Source organism: Dama dama, chromosome 19 (genome assembly GCF_033118175.1).
Source record: "Dama dama isolate Ldn47 chromosome 19, ASM3311817v1, whole genome shotgun sequence".
NCBI lineage: Eukaryota > Metazoa > Chordata > Mammalia > Artiodactyla > Cervidae > Dama > Dama dama.
In genome coordinates, this window is record NC_083699.1 from 20,393,738 (window position 1) to 20,413,939 (window position 20,202).

At 38.1% G+C, this 20,202-nt stretch overlaps 1 protein-coding gene across 2 annotated transcripts in view; it reads right to left on the minus strand.

The window, feature by feature from the left end:
- Positions 1-20,202, minus strand: part of ZBBX (zinc finger B-box domain containing) — a 107,802-nt gene that overhangs the window by 47,421 nt on the left and 40,179 nt on the right. For both annotated transcript variants that reach the window (XM_061167868.1, XM_061167867.1), the window contains exons 7-8: positions 11,931-12,089; positions 3,785-3,959 (exon numbers count right to left, since the gene is read on the minus strand). In XM_061167868.1, coding sequence (XP_061023851.1) covers positions 3,785-3,959; positions 11,931-12,089 — 334 coding nt within the window. The remainder of the gene's footprint in view (positions 1-3,784; positions 3,960-11,930; positions 12,090-20,202) is intronic.

A 20,202-nucleotide genomic window follows, 5' to 3' on the forward strand; every position in this document is an offset into this window, starting at 1 on the left:
TATGGCCTTCAAGCTAAGAGTGGTTTCTACATATTTTAATGGTTGAAGAAAATCAAAACAAGGATAATATATTGCAACATGTGAAAATTATGTAAAATTTAAATTTGCATCCAGAAACAAGGTTTTATTGGAAAACAGTCACACTCATTTGTTAATATATTGTCTTTCATGTTACAATGGCAGAGTTGTATGACCCTTATGAGTGGCCCTCAAAGCTTAAAATATTTATTTATTTATTTTTAGCTTAAAATATTTAAAGTGATGGATATAGAAAATTATAGAAAAATTAGCCCCTGGGTTAGGTCAGTAGCTATCTCCTTCCTCCAGCCATAGAGAATGTGTTGATTTTCTCCAGAGAAGATGCTACATTCAGTAAAGCAGCTATGACCTGTATTGTCATTATCTGATCAAGTTTACTCTAACTTGCAGTCATTTTCTAAGATCATTGGCTTTTGTACCAAATACACAAGTTAAATGGAAATGTGCTTCCCTGGTAGCTCAGCTGGTAAAGAATCTGCCTACAATGCAAGAGACCCAGGTTCAATCCCTGGGTGGGAAAATCCCCTGGAGAAGGATATGGCAACCCACTCCAGTATTCCTGCCTGGAAATTCTTCTGGACAGAGAAGCCTGGCAGGCTATAGCCCATTGGGTCTCCAAGAGTCAGATACAACTTAGTGACTAAACCATCATAATAAAAAGCAGTATTCCTGCATCTTTCAAGTCTTTGATGTTGCCACTAATCTTTGCAGTTCCCAGAAACTGCAACCCCCTGGTTTTGCTTCCAGCATGGTATTTTAGCATACACATTGGCAAGGAAGGAAGACAGTTCTAGGGTCTTCTACTTATATACAACCATAACAATCTTCATGCCACAGCTCAGACCATCAGTATAGGCATTATTACTGTTACTAAGTATATCCGTTCTCATTATATAATCAAGACTGGGAAAATAACCACATAATGGTCCCACCGGCCCACGCACTAAGAGACAGAATAAAGATAAGACTCCACTTATCACTCCACTTCTACAAATCTCTAACACTGACTGGTGGATTATGATGGTACTAAGGGTCTACAGGGATAACTCTCAGTTCAGACCCAAGGTCTAATAACCCCTCTGGAAGTTTGGGCATTGTTTTTCCTCACTGCATGTTTATTCTGGTGGTGTCCTGGTGGCTCAGACAGTAAAGAATCTGCCTGCAATGCAGGAGACCAGGGTTCAATCCCTGGGTCAGGAAGATCCCCTGAAGAAGGTAATGGCTACCCATTCCAGTATTCTTGCCTGGAGAATCCCATGGATAGAGAAGCCTGGAGGGTTATAGTCCAAAGAGTCAAACATAACTGAGCAACTACCACTTTTGCTTTCACACTTTCACTTTCCTGGTAAATAGCTGTAAATTCTGTAGTGAAGTTATAGAGGAAAATGCATAGTATACCCTGTGGCCACACTACAAAACTTTGCAAAAGGACCCAGCATCTATCTCAGATCTGTGGTCTAGCTTAGGGCTGCGAACTTTATAAAAACTCTAAATCCCCAATATGGTAGCTTAAGATGGGTCTCTGTGCATCGGATAGAAATTTTCTACTCAGAAAAGACAGGAGAGTATACAAAATTTTTTTCATTCTTATGTACTCCAATTAGTATCACAGATCTCTGTGAACTGAAACAATCAATTACTAGTCTTCCTTACCCCGTATATTGGTAATTTTTTCACTAAAACGTTGATAATTATATACCAACTTCTGGCCTCTACCATTCCAGGTTGCTATGATTCCTTTGAAATTAGGCAGTTCAATTCCATCTAACTATCTCCATCCACAATCTTTAGCCTATAGAGGAAAGCTACAACACATCAGTTCTTCTATCATTTTTAAATACTATGTCTTCAAAGTGCACCAATCATAAAGGTATTTCTATAGAAGACTTAGTCCCTTTAAAAGTAGAAAAGTAAAAAAATAAATAAAAATGTGAAAACACAAAAAAAGAGCACATAAAATAAGAATCACTGAGAGTAATACTGGGGTACATACTAAAACAGGGTATACAAGCAAAATCTTGGAAATATTAACAAAATTGATGTATCATGAACAAATGTAGGGAATATATTTGAAAGAAAGAACATCATTAAGAAGAAGATCAAATTCTAACTGTGAAGGTGTATGATATTTGACACCAGGAATTAAACTATGTTTCAAAAGAGCAGTAAACAGGAAAGTTGTCTCATTAGAAGAAAGAGTGAAAATAGAAATCACAAAATTGAACACTTTCAACTAAGTTACATGGTTTAAATTTATTATCTAGCATTTTATCTTTAATGAAAAGCAGTTGGAAGCCTCAAAAAGATTCTGAGTAATAAAATCAATAAACTGAATACTCCTAAAAGTATGATTTCCCTCAAAAGATCCTGGGAAACAAAGCAAAGACTCTGTACACTTCGGCCATCCAGGTCTTCAACGTCTAGAATACGGTTGTAAAAAATCACCAAGGAAAAATAAAAACAAGAAATATTTCTTCAAAAAGAAAGAAAAACAAAAGACAAATTAATTATCCCCCTGAACTTCACAGCAGTCCTTGAAATATATTTCTCAAGACACATATTAAAAAAAATTATTTACTTTACTGTCTCGTAGATCCTCCTGTTTTATGTGTTGTAATTACAGTTCAATAAAGGAACAGTTGTTCTAACAAAAACTTTCTGCTAGAAGAGGAGGAGCTGAAAGAATCCAATTCTCTATTCATTTGACAGTCTGAATTTATGCAGGAAACAAAGGCAAATATATCCCCAAGGCCCATTCAGTTCAGTTCAGTTCAGTCACCCAATCGTGTCTGACTCTTGAAGACCCCATGGACTGCAGCATGCCAGGCTTCCCTGCCCATCACCAACTTCCAGAGCTTGCTCAAACTCATCTCCATCGAGCTGGTGATGCCATCCAACCATCTCATCCTCTGTCGCCCCCTTCTCCTCCTGCCTTCAATCTTTCCCAGCATCAGGGTCTTTTCCAGTGAGTCAGTTCTTCACATCAGGTGGCCAAAGTATTGAAGTTTCAGCTTCAGCATCAGTCCTTGGGATTGACTGATTGGATCTCCCTGCAATCCAAGGGACTCTCAAGAGTCTTCTCCAACACCACAGTTCAAAAGCATCAATTCTTTGGCACTCAGCTTTCTTTATAGTCCAACTCTCACATCCATACATGACTACTGAGTCCAACTCTCACATCCATACATGACTACTGGAAAAACCATAGCCTTGACTAAATGGACCTTTGTTGGTAAAGTAATGTCTCTGCTTTTTAATTTGCTGTCTAGGTTGGTCATAGCTTTTCTTCCAAGGAGCAAGCGTCTTTTAATTTCATGGCTGCAGTCACCATCTGCAGTGATTTTGAAGCCCAGAAAAATAAAGTCTGCCACTATTTCCATTGTTTCCCTACCTATTTGCCATGAAGGGATGGGACTGAATGCCATGATCTTAGTTTCCTGAATGTTGAGTTTTAAGCCAACTTTTTCTCTCTCCTCCTTCACTTTCATCAAGAGTCTCTTTTGTTCTTTGCTTTCTGCCATAAGGCAAAAAGACTTATGAAAAGGCAAAAAGGCCCATTCAGTGTTCTATAAATATTAAACCACCAAACCAATGGCCACAGAGTGACTACTCATTTGAAGAGTTATATCAAACTACTATCCCAATGTTAATAGCTTCTGAACACTGCATTCATTGTCACAGAGAATGGAGATAAAATCAGCTTTATTTTAAAGCATTCGTTTTATTAAAAAAAAAAAAACTGTACCTGATTTTGCTGCATGTAAGTTCTGTGTCTCATTGTCATCATGATGTCCATTTCTCCACTGACTTAAAACTTTCTGAAAGGATTGGGCAGAAGCTTCTTCATTGAAAGGCACTTCACACAAGGGCTTGTCTTTCGGATTTGCACATTCTTCTTTTTTTGTTGCTGGATCTTCTACCTAAATGAATTAACAGTGCATCTAAGTGTGCTTTGCCAAATGTTCTGTATCTTAAAATACAGGAAGCATTGATTATTGAGCATTGTGAAATCACACATTTTTTTTTTTACTTATGTTTTTAATTTGTACTTATTTACGTGCTTTTCTGATTTCTTTAAAACTCTATAGACAGTTATAAATGGTATCTTTGAAAAATATTAAAGCTAGAGCCTACAGGACTGAGGATTTGCCACTATGTTATTCATGAGGGTTTTCTTTGGAAAGCAGTGATGGCCTTGCATCAAACCCTACTTCTCCAATCTCCTGCTCCCTGCAACCTCCCCACAGCAGAAAGAGCAGTTTCATTACCATGTAAATCTGAGGTGGTTTCTCTGCTCCAAATCCTCCAAGACTGTGAAACCCTCAGTTCCTACCAGGGCTCACAAGGTTGTACACAAGCTTGTCTTCCCCTGCCTTTCACTCCACTTCCTCCAGGTCTCCCCTTCATTCATCCTGTTCCAGCCAAACGTCTCTTCTTGCAATTCTAGGAACCCATCAAGCATATTCCACTCAAGGGCCTCATGCTAGCTGTAGCTAATGCCTAAAATGATCCTTCTCCATATTTTCATATAGTCATTCCACTCGTTTCATTCAGTCTTGGCTCAAATGTCACCTGCTCAGAGAATAAGCAATGACCCTACTGATGACATAAAAACAAAGTCCTTTCCCCCACTTTCAGATCCCTTATCTGTTTTATTTTTCTCCCAGTAACTTATATCCACCTGAATTTACTCTACATGTGTGTTTACTGCTGATCTCTCCCCATTAGAATATAATGGGTTCTGGAATGTTGCCCGTTTCCTCAGGGCCAAGAGTAGTAACTGGCACAAAGCAGGTGCTCATTAAAAGTCAGTTGAATGAAAGGACATATCAATTAATGCATATGAAATACTGCCTGCTTTTCAGTATAATGCTGGAGAGAAAGGAGAATTCAGTACAAAATATAGATTTACTGTGAATACACAAAAGAAAATAAAGATACGATTTGGCAGTTATCCAGTGAATCACAGAAAACACCAAAATTGGGGAACTAAAGCAAAATAAGTTCCACAACAGTTCTGAATTATAAAATGTGGATTACCTACACTGATCAAATTGCTAAAGCTCCATTGTGTACCTTCTAGATAAAGCAGTAGAATCCACTATGTTCAGCCCTTAATTGCAAAATAAATAGGCACATTGTTAGAGAACAATTGAGAGAAGATTGTTAAATATGTGCATATATAAAATTCAACATAAACAAAAAGTGTCTAAAACCTACAAACACTACGCTAGTCATTGCTGTGAAACACAGCTTACTAAGTCCACAATAGAAACAGAAGCAAAGAACAAAAAATTTAACTCAGAGAAAACAAGAATCCCATGGGCAAAAAGTGGCAAGGGCAGTATTCTAGAGCAAAAGAATAATAGAGTGAAGCCATTCCCTTTTCTCCAGGGGATCTTCCCAACCCAGGGATTGAACTTGGGTCTCCTGCATTGCAGGCAGTTTCTTTACCATCTGAAGAAGCGAAGTGAAGTCTCTCAGTCGTGTCTGACTCTTTGCGATCCCATGGACTAAAGCCTACCAGGCTCCTCTGTCCATGGAATTCTCTAGGCGAGAATACTGGAGTGGGTTGCCATTTCCTTCTCCAGGGGATCTTCCTGACCCAGGGATCAAACCCAGGTCTCCTGCAATGCTGGCAGATGCTTTACTGTCTGAGCTACCAGGGAAGCCCCATCTGAGCCACCAGGGAAATTCACAGAGCAAAAAGTGGGATATAAGAAAATATTAAGGGTAGAAAAAAGAAGAGGCAGACTGTGAAGGATCCTCCCACCATCCAAAGAAAATTATACTTAAATATACTGGAAATGCAAAGCTACTGCAGAGTCCCACACAGTAGTGTGGGAGAGAAAGAAATTGGAGAATAGTGAGTTCAGATGTAAGGAAACCAATTAAAATTCACATCCATTTGTCAATATCAACATTACAAACACATAAACCTCTTCACCTAGGAATTTTAGGATTTTATCTCACACACATATACAAAACAATATTTTTCAAAATTATTCTTTATACTATAGTTCATACTTGCAAAAGACTGAAACAGTGTAAATACTGATCAACAGAAAGCATAGCTTAAAAAGTTATTTCATATCTAATAAATGGAGTATTTCAGCTGTTAAAGAATCTGCCTGCAATGCAGGAGTCCCCGGTTCTATTCCTGGGTCAGGAAGATCTCCTCGAGAAGGGATAGGCTACCCACTCCAGTATTCTTGGGCTTCAGTGGTGGCTCAGACAGTAAAGAATCTGCCTGCAATGCAGAGGACCTGGGTTCAATCCCTGGGTCGGGAAGATTCCCTGGAGAAGGGAATGGCTACCTACTCCAGTATTCTTGCCTGGAGAATTCCATGAACAGAGGAGCCTGGAGTGTCACAATCCAGGGCTTTGCAAAGAGTCTCACAAAGAGTCAGATGTGACTGAGCAACTTTCACTTTAATATAGAATGAGAAGGCTGTGGGATATACTTATATGAATAACAACAGTATATTGTTAAAAGTAAAAAGTCTGTTTGCACAGCAGCATGCAACATATTAGTATTTGTGTTAATGCATACCTACAAAATTGAAATTATTATTAACTTCCAAAAGGGGAGATAATTAAATGCCCTTTTCACTTTACAAACCTTTTGCACTTTAAGAAATTATTAATTTTAGTATCTGGAAGAGCAGTAAGAATAGAAGTGACCAAATACTCAAGGGTTTTCAGATGGTTTTAAGACATGGTAATTGATTGGAATTGCAAAGGAAGAAGATAAATGATTATAGAAAATAACTGTTCTTGCTAGTTTGAAAAGCTTGAAGAAAGCTGTCACCAACAGTAATATCTATAGGTTTGGAGAAAAGGTGATGAACTTAGTTTGGAAATACTGAGTCTTAGAAGTATGTGAGAAGGTATTTTCAAGTATTCAGTAGTAAGCAGTGTGTGTGTGTGTGTGTGTGTGTGTGTGTGTGCACTACACTCATGAAGAAGCACTAAAAACTCAGTGCTTAATACAAAATGAGTTGAGTGTTCCAGTGATTTCAGCAGCTCTCCAGGGCAGCTCCCTTCCAAGCAGTGAATAAGAGATATAAGACATTTGCATTTTACAGCTATGCCTATGGAATACTTGGTTTCCACACAGCGGTGATAGGACAGGAAAAAGCCAGAGGATGGTATATTCACTCTTAAATGTTTCAGCTGTCATTTATGGCCTCTACGCCAAATATACCCCTGCAAAATATGTTTTAATATCCCCACTTTCCAGAAAAGGAAAGGAAAGCTAAGTAAATCGCCCAATGTTACAAAACTATAAGCTGTAAGAAAACCAGAGTTAGTATTTCAAGCTCAGGTTTCAGTCTGTAAAATGAAAGCTTTCATGAACTACACTCCCTTCCAAGGATATCCACTGGCTTGAATCCACCATTTTGATTCTTCCAGGCATTCAAGTTTCTGGGTAAACCAATTGAAAATCAGATTCCTTATTACTTAGCCATTACAAAGAATGAAATAATGCCATTTGCTACAACATGGATGGACCTAGAGAGGGTCATACTGAGTAAATAAGTCAGGCAGAGAAGGAGAAATATCATATGACATCCCTCATATGTGGAATCTAAAAAGAAGTGATACAAATGAACTTACTTACAAAACAGAAAGAGACTCACAGACTTAGGAAATGAACTTATGGTTGCCCAGGGCAGGGGGAAGGCATAGTTAGGGACTTTGGGAAGGTCATGTACACACTTATATTCAAGATGGTTAACCAACAAGGACCTTTTCTAACAGCACATGGAACTCTGCTCAATGTTATGTGCCAGCCTAGATGGCAGGGGTGTTTGGGGGAGAATGGATACGCGTATATGGATGGCTGAGTCCCTTCACTCTTCACCAGAAACTATCACAACATTATTAACTGGCTATACCTCAGTACAAAATAAAAAGTTTACAGTTAAAAAAAATTTTAAGAAATCTCCACACTGTTTTCCATAGCGGTTGTACTAGTTTGCATTCCCACCAACAGTGTATGAGGGTTCCCTTTTCTCCACACCCTCTCCAGCATTTATTGCTTGTAGACTTTTGGATAGCAGCCATCCTGACTGGCGTGTAATGGTACCTCATTGTGGTTTTGATTTGCATTTCTCTAATAATGAGTGATGTTGAGCATCTTTTCATGTGTTTGTTAGCCATCTGTATGTCTTCTTTGGAGAAATGTCTGTTTAGTTCTTTGGCCCATTTTTTGATTGGATCATTTATTTTTCTGGAATTGAGCTGCAGGAGTTGCTTGTATATTTTTGAGATTAATCCTTTGTCTGTTTCTTCATTTGCTATTATTTTCTCCCAATCTGAGGGCTGTCTTTTCACCTTACTTATAGTTTCCTTTGTAGTGCAAAAGCTTTTAAGTTTCATTAGGTCCCATTTGTTTAGTTTTGCTTTTATTTCCAATATTCTAGGAGGTGGGTCATAGAGGATCTTGCTGTGATTTATGTCGGAGAGTGTTTTGCCTATGTTCTCCTCTAGGAGTTTTATAGTTTCTGGTCTTACATTTAGATCTTTAATCCATTTTGAGTTTATTTTTGTGTATGGTGTTAGAAAGTGTTCTAGTTTCATTCTTTTACAAGTGGTTGACCAGTTTTCCCAGCACCACTTGTTAAAGAGGTTGTCTTTTTTTCCATTGTATATCCTTGCTTCCTTTGTCAAAGATAAGGTGTCCATAGGTTCGTGGATTTATCTCTGGGCTTTCTATTCTGTTCCATTGATCTATATTTCTCTCTTTGTGCCAGTACCATACTGTCTTGATGACTGTGGCTTTGTAGTAGAGTCTGAAGTCAGGCAGGTTGATTCCTCCAGTTCCATTCTTCTTTCTCAAGATTACTTTGGCTATTCGAGGTTTTTTGTATTTCCATACAAATTGTGAAATTCTTTGGTCTAGTTCTGTGAAAAATACCGTTGGTAGCTTGATAGGGATTGCATTGAATCTATAGATTGCTTTGGGTAGAATAGCCATTTTGACAATATTGATTCTTCCAATCCATGAACACGGTATGTTTCTCCATCTGTTTGTGTCCTCTTTGATTTCTTTCATCAGTGTTTTATAGTTTTCTATGTATAGGTCTTTTGTTTCTTTAGGTAGATATACTCCTAAGTATTTTTTCTTAAAAAACTGAAAATAGAAGTGCCATATGACCCAGCAATCCCACTTCTGGGCATACACACTGAGGAAACCAGATCTGAAAGAGACACGTGCACCCCAATGTTCATCGCAGCACTGTTTATAATAGCCAGGACATGGAAGCAACCTAGATGCCCATCAGCAGATGAATGGATAAGGAAGCTGTGGTACATATACACCATGGAATATTACTCAGCCGTTAAAAAGAATTCATTTGAACCAGTCCTAATGAGATGGATGAAACTGGAGCCCCTTATACAGAGTGAAGTAAGCCAGAAAGATAAAGAACATTACAGCATACTAACACATATATATGGAATTTAGAAAGATGGCAACGATAACCCTATATGCAAAACAGAAAAAGAGACACAGAAATACAGAACAGACTTTTGAACTCTGTGGGAGAATGTGAGGGTGGGATATTTCAAAAGAACAGCATGTATACTATCTATGGTGAAACAGATCACCAGCCCAGGTGGGATGCATGAGACAAGTGCTCAGGCCTGGTGCACTGGGAAGACCCAGGGGAATCGGGTGGAGAGGGAGGTGGGAGGGGGGATCGGGATGGGGAATACATGTAAATCTATGGCTGATTCATATCAATGTATGACAAAACCCACTGAAATGTTGTGAAGTAATTAGCCTCCAGCTAATAAAAAAAAAAAAGAAAGAAAAAAAATTTTAATAAAAAATTTAGTCCTAAAGAGTAAATAAATAAAAAGCAGATTCTTGGACCCTAACCTAAATGTAAAAACAATCCAAATTTGAGTGGCAAGCCAGGAATGCATATTTTCAAAAAGCTCATGCAGTACTTCTGATGTTTCTTGCAGTTGGAAAAACTCTGCTCTACAGCACAGAGGAGTACCAAGCGTACGCCAGGGGCACTTCACTGTGTGCCCTGTATGCAGGTTGACAGCAGGAATGATGCCCAAACAGGAGTACTCGACAGAACAAGCAGGTGTTCGAAGCCCATCACTGGACCACCCCCAGAGTTGCTGAACTCACTCACATGTGTTTCCCTAATGTTTCTCCAGTTGATTCTACTGGGCACTCTTGGATGAAACCACTGAATTAATAGTTTTTAGCTTAAGACCAGAGGTGGAGGGTCTATAGAGCAGACACAGTTACTGATGGGGACAAGAGGCAGCATTTAATTTAGGGATTAAAAGCTCAGGCAAAGGAGTTAGCCCTATAGCTTTCTAGTATAGCTAGTAACTTAAGTCCTCTCTGACTTTCTCATCTGTTAAATGAGATGATAATAATGCAACACTTATAGGGTTATTGTCATTATTGGATAAGATAAAGCAACTAAAGGATTAAGCTCAATGCCTAGCATATGATATTTAATAAATGTGAGTCTATTGATTTATCACTATTTTTACTGGTAGGATAAGTTAGATAAAATGACAAGCATGAAAGCGAAACTCTTAAAATCTCAGCCTCTGGGTAGTGATTAAAAACCAGTAATTTGGAGTTATAAGATCTGAGTTGAAACTGAAGTTCCACAATCAATGATATCTTGGGCAGTTTAAAAAAACTATATTTTGACATTATTTTCTCATTTGAAAAAAAGAAAAAATTAAAAAAGGATAGAAAAGAGATGATACACATAAAATACATAGAACAATGTTTGGTGCATGGTTGGTCCTTAGCATATTATTATTCTAATTATAAGGCTGTAACTCATTCAGTGATTCTTCACAAGCACCCGTGGCAGATCTACTAGTGAAATCTCCACCAGATTGCTACTCTTTCTAGACAATTCAAGTATAGTTTCTCTGCTGTAAAGAGACCCTGCTAACACAGAACATGTTTTCTTTTATGTTCTCTGATCAAGGGTTTGAAACTCAACAGACTGAAGTTCAAGCCTGACTCTGTCATAACGTAACAAGCTGTGTGTGTGTGACTTTTGCCAAGTCACTATTTCTGAAGTACGCTGAAAGGTGAAAGCAAAAGTGTTATTCGCTCAGTCATGTCTGACTCTGTGTTCCCGGGGACTCTAGGCCACCAGGCTTCTCTGTCCATGGAATTTTCCAGGCAAGAATACTGGAGTGGGTTGCCATTTTTTTTTGGGGGGGGGGGGAATCTTCCTGACCCAGGGATTGAACCCAGGTAGCATTATAGGTAGATTCCTTACCATCTGAGCTATCAGGAACGCCCATGTGAAAGGGTGAGTGACACCTAAAAGAATGAGGATTATTACAAGGATCAAAATTTGAGGAAATTTGTTTCCTGCTAAAGAATCAATACAAGTCTATTTTTAAAATACCGACATGAGTAGATATAAGCTTATCTAGGATCAGTAATCAATTTGAATAACCACACAATTTGTTATAAATCTGATTTTAAATAACTGTGAAATGGCCTGTCACTTAAAACACTTAGAAAGGTTTTGCACTTTTAGTCTCCCTGAGATCCTGATTAAAATAAAATTGCTATATTGCATTGTGTTATTTTCTTATGTTTCTCCCAAATATTCATTTCTTGATGTGGTGGAAATGCCTGGAAAGCAATAAAGTCAAAAGGTCATTCCTCAAAAAACCAGCAGCCAGTGAAATCAAAGCAATCTCCTCAAAAGGATTTTTACAGTAAAAATGTTTTTGATTAATAAGAAAACAAATTCATATTAAACAACAATGTGATCAAATCATCTTTAAAACTCTAAACCTCTAGTATGTGAATGAATGACAGTCTCCATGATCATGTATGACAGAAAATGTCTACTGTATTTTTCTCCATTTACCTGAGAGCTGCTCCCCTGCAGAAGACGAGACTTGGTTTCCTGCTGGCTTTTACTAATCTCTTTTGTAGAACGATTCTCCCCTTTGGGTTCATCTGGATTAACTTCCTTTATAAACTGATGGGCAGCATCCAATACATTGGATAATAATTGCGATTTTGCCTATAAAAAAAAAGATAGGAATAAAAAGCCCAATGTCAGCCTAAGTAATTTATATATATTAAATCATGTTTTCATTATTCTGTGACTAGCAAAATTCAATGCATTTTGTTCAATATTTAACAATATAAATTGCCATTTATATCAGCCATATAATAGTGAGAGTTGCCATATACTGAAGGACTAGTTTGAGCTCACATTATCTTCAGTATCTTAAAAACCATATCATTTAATCCTCAAGTCAACTCTAAAGTGTTAACTATTTTTATCATTGTTTTAGTGATAAAGTTTTAAGGGTTTAAATAACTTGATCATGGTTACATGGTGAGTGGGTGGCAGAACTGGGAAGTGACCCCAGGTGTGTATAATTCTAATGACTCATAGCCTTTCCACTATATCGACCCCAAACAGATAGATGAGCTATTTGTGCACATCATGGCTAAAGAACTAAATATAGTTGATGTAGAGGGGGTCTGAATAAGCAGTAATGAGTATTTTCTTGGTGATAAAACATCTTTAGGAAGAATTAACTATTCAAAGTGCACATCAGGAAGTGCCCTATCAAACTCCAAGTTCTTTTTGTCATGCCTTTGCTCATGAGATACCAGGAAGTCCCTCCCTCCTCTATTACCTCCTTTGCCTGGCAGACCCCTACCTCCCCTTCTAGATTCACCCCAAGTTACTCCCACAGGTTCAGGAACCCCTCTTTGCCTTCCTCCCCTAGCTGCATGAGGTGTCCATTCTTTGTATCCTCTTCTTATTCTAAGATCTTTACAAGCCCACACAAATACTGATTTTGAATCATTTTTTGATGTTTATCGATACCATAAACGTTCACAGAAGAAAAAACATCATGTCTCTTAAGTCTCTACAGTTACTACAGTGTCTGGCAAATAGTAATATAGCAAAATAACTTAAAAATAAGGTGTTGCAGGGGACAGAGAGAACTACAGAATTAAAATAAATAATAAGGGAAACAAAAGAATTCAAAGACCTTGTCAAATGCCTTCACATGGCTGGAAGAACAAAACAGGCAAATCCCAGGAAGGTCCTATATTCTGAAGGGCTTCCTAGCAGCAATAACCCTGATTTGCCCAAGGACACTGCAGGAGTCTGGACCTCATCTAAGCTTGAACCAGATAAACTCGAGGGAAGATGCAAACCCTTCAGAGACTCGCTGAAAACCTGGTATTAGGTACACAAGGAATAGGTCTTGCTTCTTAAACAAATGTTCTCAAGACAGAAGCAAACTTCAGCAGGGATCAGAAATGGTTATTTTATACTCTCCCATGGAAACATCCCTATTATAAAATTTTCATCTAGTTACCTATTTAAATAGCTAAGACTACATTGACACTTTCCAGTTATGACCTTTTGTAAATCTATTAAGATTCATTGCAATCTGGCTTTGGAATAAATCAGTGAACATCAAATTAACCAGTGTTATTTCACACTGAATTAATAAATTTATCTATGAAAAATGACTAATATGACCTATGCACACATATTACTGTCCATATAAAGACCTATGGCATCAGCTCCAAATTTTCCCAAGGATCATCAAAAAGCCTTTATAGACTTAAGCAGTCCTCATTTTTTTTAAAAAAAATTCATATTTATAATATGCAATTGTTGTCTATATTCACTATACTGTGCATTAGATCTCCATGGCTTGTTCACCACTTGTTATGAGTTTGTACCCTTAAACAACAACAGTCTTATCCTCCCATACCCTGGTAAACACCACCTTACTCACTGTTTTTTATGAGTTTGACTTTTGGGATTCTACATATAGAGGATATTATACAGTATTTTTCTGTCTCTGTCTGACATATCTCAGCGTAAAGTGTTCAAGGTCCATCCATGTTGTCACAAGGGCCAAAGGATATCCCCCTTTCTCATGGCTCATTGATACTTCATTGTGTATATAAGCCACAGCTTTCTTATCCATTCTCCCATTGACTAGCATTTAGGTTCTTTCCATATTGTGAGTGATGCCACATAGGATTGTACCTACTTCTTCAAAACCCTCTTTTAATTTTCTTTGGGTATATATTCAGGGGTAGAACTGTCTAACTGAATGGTAGATCTATTTTTAATATTTTGAGAAAACCTCATATTATTTTCCATAATGGTTGAACCAATTTACATTTCTACTAACAGTGTACAAGGGGTCCATTTCCACCAAATCCTTGCCAGGACCTGTTGCCTTCTTGATGCTATTCCTTGGTTTGCGGTTAGTGAAGACCATAAACAGGCACAAAGGAAAATTTGGGGGGGAGTGATAGAAATACTGTGCATTAAATTATACTGGAGGTTACACAAGTGTATTGACAAACATATTTTCAGAACTAATTAAACTGCATACTTCAAAGGAGCATTTTACATAATGATATGAACATACTTACCACTGCCAAACTGTACACTTAAAAATGGTTAAGATGGTAACATTTTATGTTGTTTGTATGTTACAATTTTGAAACAATGTGAACACAGAAGTAATGGGTGCATTTTATGGGTTCATAAATTGAATCTGAATAAAATTGATTTATCAAGAAAAAAGAAAAAGGAAATTAAGCCAATGGTGATGTTTCATTTTTCCAGAAATATCTGCACTTTAATAAATATTTTTTTAAGCAAAGTAATCCAATTTAACCTAATTTTAAATTCCCTACAACAAAATATTATTTATTTCTAAGGTGGTTAAAACTTATAGTTTATACCTTATATTTTGAAAAATATCAAAAAGCAATAGTATTAATTTTATATAAAATTATCAAGATAGAATTATCATTCAAGTATATATATTTAAGTAACACAGAACAAAGATTATTCCTATCAAAATGAATCTTGCTAACAATAATTCAACAATCCTTATAACACTTTTAGGTAACATATTAAGAGATCTTGAAATGGCCAAAAAATAATTTAATTCTTCAGTTAAATTTACTGCTAAAAGATAAAGTAAATGTCATGAATAGCTGAAACATTGGAAGCCTATATCTAAACATCTTAAAATTCTGTTAATTCAATATATAAAATGCCAATGTGAATTTTCTTTCCCACAATGTCTTACCTTACACAGAAAAAAAAAAAGTGAAAGTGAAAGTTGCTTAGTCGTGTCCTACTCTTTCCAACCCCATGGAATATACAGTCCATGGAATTCTCCAGGCCAGAATACTGGTGTGGGTGACCCTTCCCTTCTCCAGGGGATCTTCCCAACCCAGGTCTCCCACATTGCAGATTCTTTACCAGCTGAGCCGCCAGAGAAGCCTAAGAATACTGGAGAGGGTAGCCTATCCAGCGGATCTCCTCGACCCAGGAATCAAACCAGGGTCTCCTGCATTGCAGGCAGATTCTTTATCAGCTGAGCTATCAGGGGAGACCACCTTACACAGAAAATGTGCTTTATTTTTGGTTTCCTGAAACTTAAATTATTAAATTGTATCTCTAATAATAGATATGAACATCGCTCCTTCCATTTAACAAAACAAAACTACAGACATCATGAAACGATTACCACAGTAAGTTTGGCGAACATCCATCATGTCATGTAGATGGAAAATTAAAGAAATAGGAAAAAAAATACTTCATGATGAAAACTCTTAGGATTTACTCTCTAAACAACTTTCATATATAACATACATATATACAATCACTTGTGTGGAGATTAGGTTGAGTTTGGGCTTTTTTTTTTTTTTTTAATCTTGTGGCTGTGTTTGTTACAATAAAATTTTATTTACAAAAACTGATGAATCCCCTGGCATCCCAGTGGTTAAAACTCGGTGTGCATGTTTTGTTTTTTTAATTAATTTATTTGGATAATTGACTCAGCGAGCTCAAACTGGTGCTCTGTGACAAACTAGAGGGGTGGGATGGAGTGGGAAGTGGGAGGTTGAGTTTTTATTTTTACTTTATTGCACTTATTTATTTCCATGTTTGACCAAGCACAAGCATGATGAAGCGAGGAATAGACATACTCCTTTCACTTATTTCACCTGCATACTGCAGGGGAGAGGGGAGTTGAAGGATAATGTGGACTTCAGAAAAAAAGCACAAGATTTTTAGCAACAAAGTTAAAAATATTCTATAAAAGCAGGATTATAGAACAAACTTAAACCATCTATTGATCCTAAGAGGTGAAAAATTTAACAGAATCATTAAGATTAGAAATTCACCATAATACTTCAAAGTTCCTAGATATGTGAAAAATATATCATATGTATGTTATTTTTAATGATGTTAATTCTTCCAACGAGTGCAGAATACCTTTCCATTTTTTTGTGTCTTCACTTTTTTTCAGCAAGATCTTCATAATTTTCATGCACAGGTTTTTCATTTCCTTGGTTAAATTGAATAAGGAAATGGCAACCCACTCCAGTATTCTTGCCTGGAAAATCCCACATGGAAAGAGGAGTCTGGCAGGCTACAGTCCATGGGGGTCACAAAGAGTCAGATACGACTGAGCAACTTCACAGCAACAGGCATTTCTTGCTGTTTTTGCAATGGTAAATGAATTGTTTCCTTAATTTCTCTCCTCAATTTTGTTGTTAGTGTATAGAAACACAACTTTTTTATACTGATAGCAAATTTACTGCAAATTTATGTCTTTTGTTTATTATTCTAATAGCTTTTCAGTGAGGTCTTTAGGGTTTTCTCTGAATAAAATCATGTCATCCTCAAATAGTGACAGCTTAATGTCTTTCTTTCCAATTTAGACACCTTTTATTTCTTCTTCTTACCTACTTGCTCTGACTAGGACTTCCAATACTATATTAAATAAGAGTAGTAAGAGTGGGCATCCTTGTCTTGTTCCTGATCTTAGAGGGGTAGCTTTTAGGTTTTCATCATTGAGTACGAAATTCTTCAGCTGAGTGCCAAAGAATTGATGCTTTCAAAATGTGGTGCTTGAGAAGACTCTTGAGAGTCCCTTGGCAGCAAGGAAATCAAATCAGTCAATCCTAAAGGAAATCAACACTAAATATCATTGGAAGGACTGCTGCTGAAGCTGAAGCTCCAATACTTTGGCCACCTGATGCGAAAGGGGCTTTACAGGTAGCAGTAGTGGTAAAGAACCCGCCTGCCAATTCAGGAGACATTAGGAGATCTGAGTTCAATCCTTGGGTCAGGGAGATGCCCTGGAGGAGGGAAAGGCAACCCACTCCAATATTCTTCCCTGAAGAATCCCATAGACAGAGGAGCCCTGCAGGTGGGCTTACAGTCCATAGAGTCACAAAGAGTCTGGCAAGACTGAAGCAATTTCACACACACACACACACACACACACACACACACACACACACACCCCTAATGTTAAGAGACGACTCACTGCACACACATCCCTAATGTTAAGAGACGACTCACTGCAAAAGACCCCGATGCTGGGAAAGACTGAAGGCAAAAGGAGAAGGGGACAACAGAGGATGAGATGGCTGGATGGCATCACTTACTCAATGTACATGACTTCAAGGAAGCTCTGGGAGATGGTGAAGGACAGGGAAGCCTGGCATGCCACAGTCCTTGGGGTCACAAAGAGTTGGACAGGACTGAGTGATCAAACAACAACATTGAGTATGGTGTTAGCTGTGGGTGTGTCATATGTGGCCTTTATTATATTGAAGTATATTACGTGATGTTTAGTCACTAAGTCATGTCCGACTCTTTGAGACTCCGTGGGCTATAGCCCGCCAGGTTCCTCTGTCCATGGGATTTTCCCAGGCAAGAATACTGGAGTGGGTAGCCATTTCCTACTTCACCATTTTATTAAATATTTTTTAACATAAATGGATGTTGAATATTGTTGGGTGCTTTTTCTGCATCTACTGAGATGATTATTTGATTTTTATCCCTCATTTTGTTACTGTGTTGTATCATGTTGGTTGATTTGAAAACGTTGAATCATTTTTGCAAGCCTGGAATAAATCCCAGTTGATCATTTTACATGATCTTTTTAATGCATTATATTTGGCTTGCTATTACTTTGTTGTGGATTTTTGCATCTATGTTCATCAGAGATATTGGCCTGTGATTTTATTTTTTGTGTGTTGTTCTTGCTTAGTCTTTGGTATCAAGGTAATGTTGGCCTTGTAAAAGAAGAATTCCCTCCTCTTAAAATTTTTGGAAGAGTTTGAGAAGGAAAGTTATCACATCTTCTTTAAACATTTGGTAGAAATTCACTTGTGAAGCTGTCTAGGCCTGGACTTTTGTTTTTGAAGGGTTTGATTACTGTTTCAATCCCCTGACTAGTGATCGGTCTGATACAGAGTCGAGCTATAGCACACATGTCGTTTCCCTTACCTGAGCTGCCTCTGGCTTTTTTTGAGGGTGGGCACTTTTCAACCCTCCTAGCCTCTGTCAGAGGCATCCTTAGTGCCCAGGTTGTCACTGCCTGTGCCTCAGGGCCTGCTGATGCCTTTCCGCTGCCATTATCACTGCTGTTGCTAGCACCACCACTGGGGCCCCCAGCGTAGTGGACACCTCCACTGTATCCAAGGTCACCTGGATTGCGGGCACCACCACCATGGCCAGGGGGAAAAGCATGGGTCGTGAGCAGCCCCACGGCATCTGGGGGTGTCAGGCTCAAGTACGCCACTGCCACACGTGGGTAAGGCCGGAATCTCAGGCGCCACCGTGATTGGAAGGACCCCTGCCTCCACCACTGCCCACTTCCCTGTGGGTGCCACTGCAGCTGGGATTCTGGAGGCATGCGTTCCGCCTCTCCGGCTGCAGGTGGGTTCTCTGGGGCTGCGGGAGCATTTGCCATGGCCAGAGGGCTGGCATCATGGGTACCACCTCTGCTGTTTCATCAGCTCTGCTTCCTCTGTTGTTCCAGTCCATTCACCCCTAGATGGACAGATGTGTGGAACTCTCTGGCATCCTGGCGTGTTGGACAGAGGAAGCTTTGTTGTGTTACGGATGTTTTATTAGAAGTACGTTGAAAGAGAGAGACAGAGCATCGTATGCTACCATGATGCTGACATCACTCCAAGAGCAAACTATTGATCACTCTGAGATGAAGTTTTCTTCCTCAACTAACCACAGCAAGTTTTAAAAAGCCCATGAATTCCGTGTGCTCTACTAACTCCCAGCTTACATCTATGCTAGAGTTTTGCTTTTTACTGCGTGATCTATATATCAGCAGTATCACTATCATCTGAAAACCTGCTAAAAATATGAAATCTCAGGCCCCACTCAGCCTCACTGAATCAAAATCTACAGTTCAATCTGTAATTTGAACATACATTAGGTTTGAGAATCACTGTGTCAGAACACTTATCAGTCAATTGTGTTACAGTTTGAAAATATCTATCTTCTCTTTTGTGATGATGAATCCCTTGATTCCTTGAGAGAGGGGACCATGTAAAATCCCTGCTGCCCTGTCCTTCATGCTTTGCAACTAGAACATCATTTGATGCTGACAAGTACTTGAGAAATGGTGGTTGAGTCTAATTTAACTGACTTACTGAGATAAAAATGACTAAAAATTCCATTTGAACATTCATTTCTATACCCACGCTACCTGAGTCAAAGTCAATACAGGTAAAATCAATGGCACTTTTAATAACAACAGAAAAGGGCAAATCATTTACCTCTCTAAGCCTAAATGTTTGCACCTGTAAAATGAAGACAGTCAGCCTAGGATAGCTGTTGTGAATGCATATCTTATGTGAAAAACACTTAGTAGAGTGATGGTATAAAACAGGACATTCAAATGACTGCTGTCTTTTTATAGATCACAATAGCAAACTATTTTTCTGTAAATAAGAAATATAGTTTAAATATCCAGAAAATAGAATTCCTGCCAAATTCAATAGATCTCTGGCTACGGAATAAAGAAGAGGTCAGTACATAATTCTACAACCATAAAACAAATACTAAACTGGATAAATTTGTTTAAAAAAATGATTTCAGAACTCTTGAAATCAACCAAAAGCAAACAAACTGATAGATATTTATTAAAACAAACAAACAAACAAAAAAAAAAACTACTCTGAATTTTCTGAAGTGTAAGGCTTACTTGCATGGGGTTGCTCCTATCTTAAATGTTCCTTCTCAGGTTTGTCAATTCCTAAGTCAAGACTAGCCTTGCGAACAGGGAGTGTGCCTGATTCCAGTG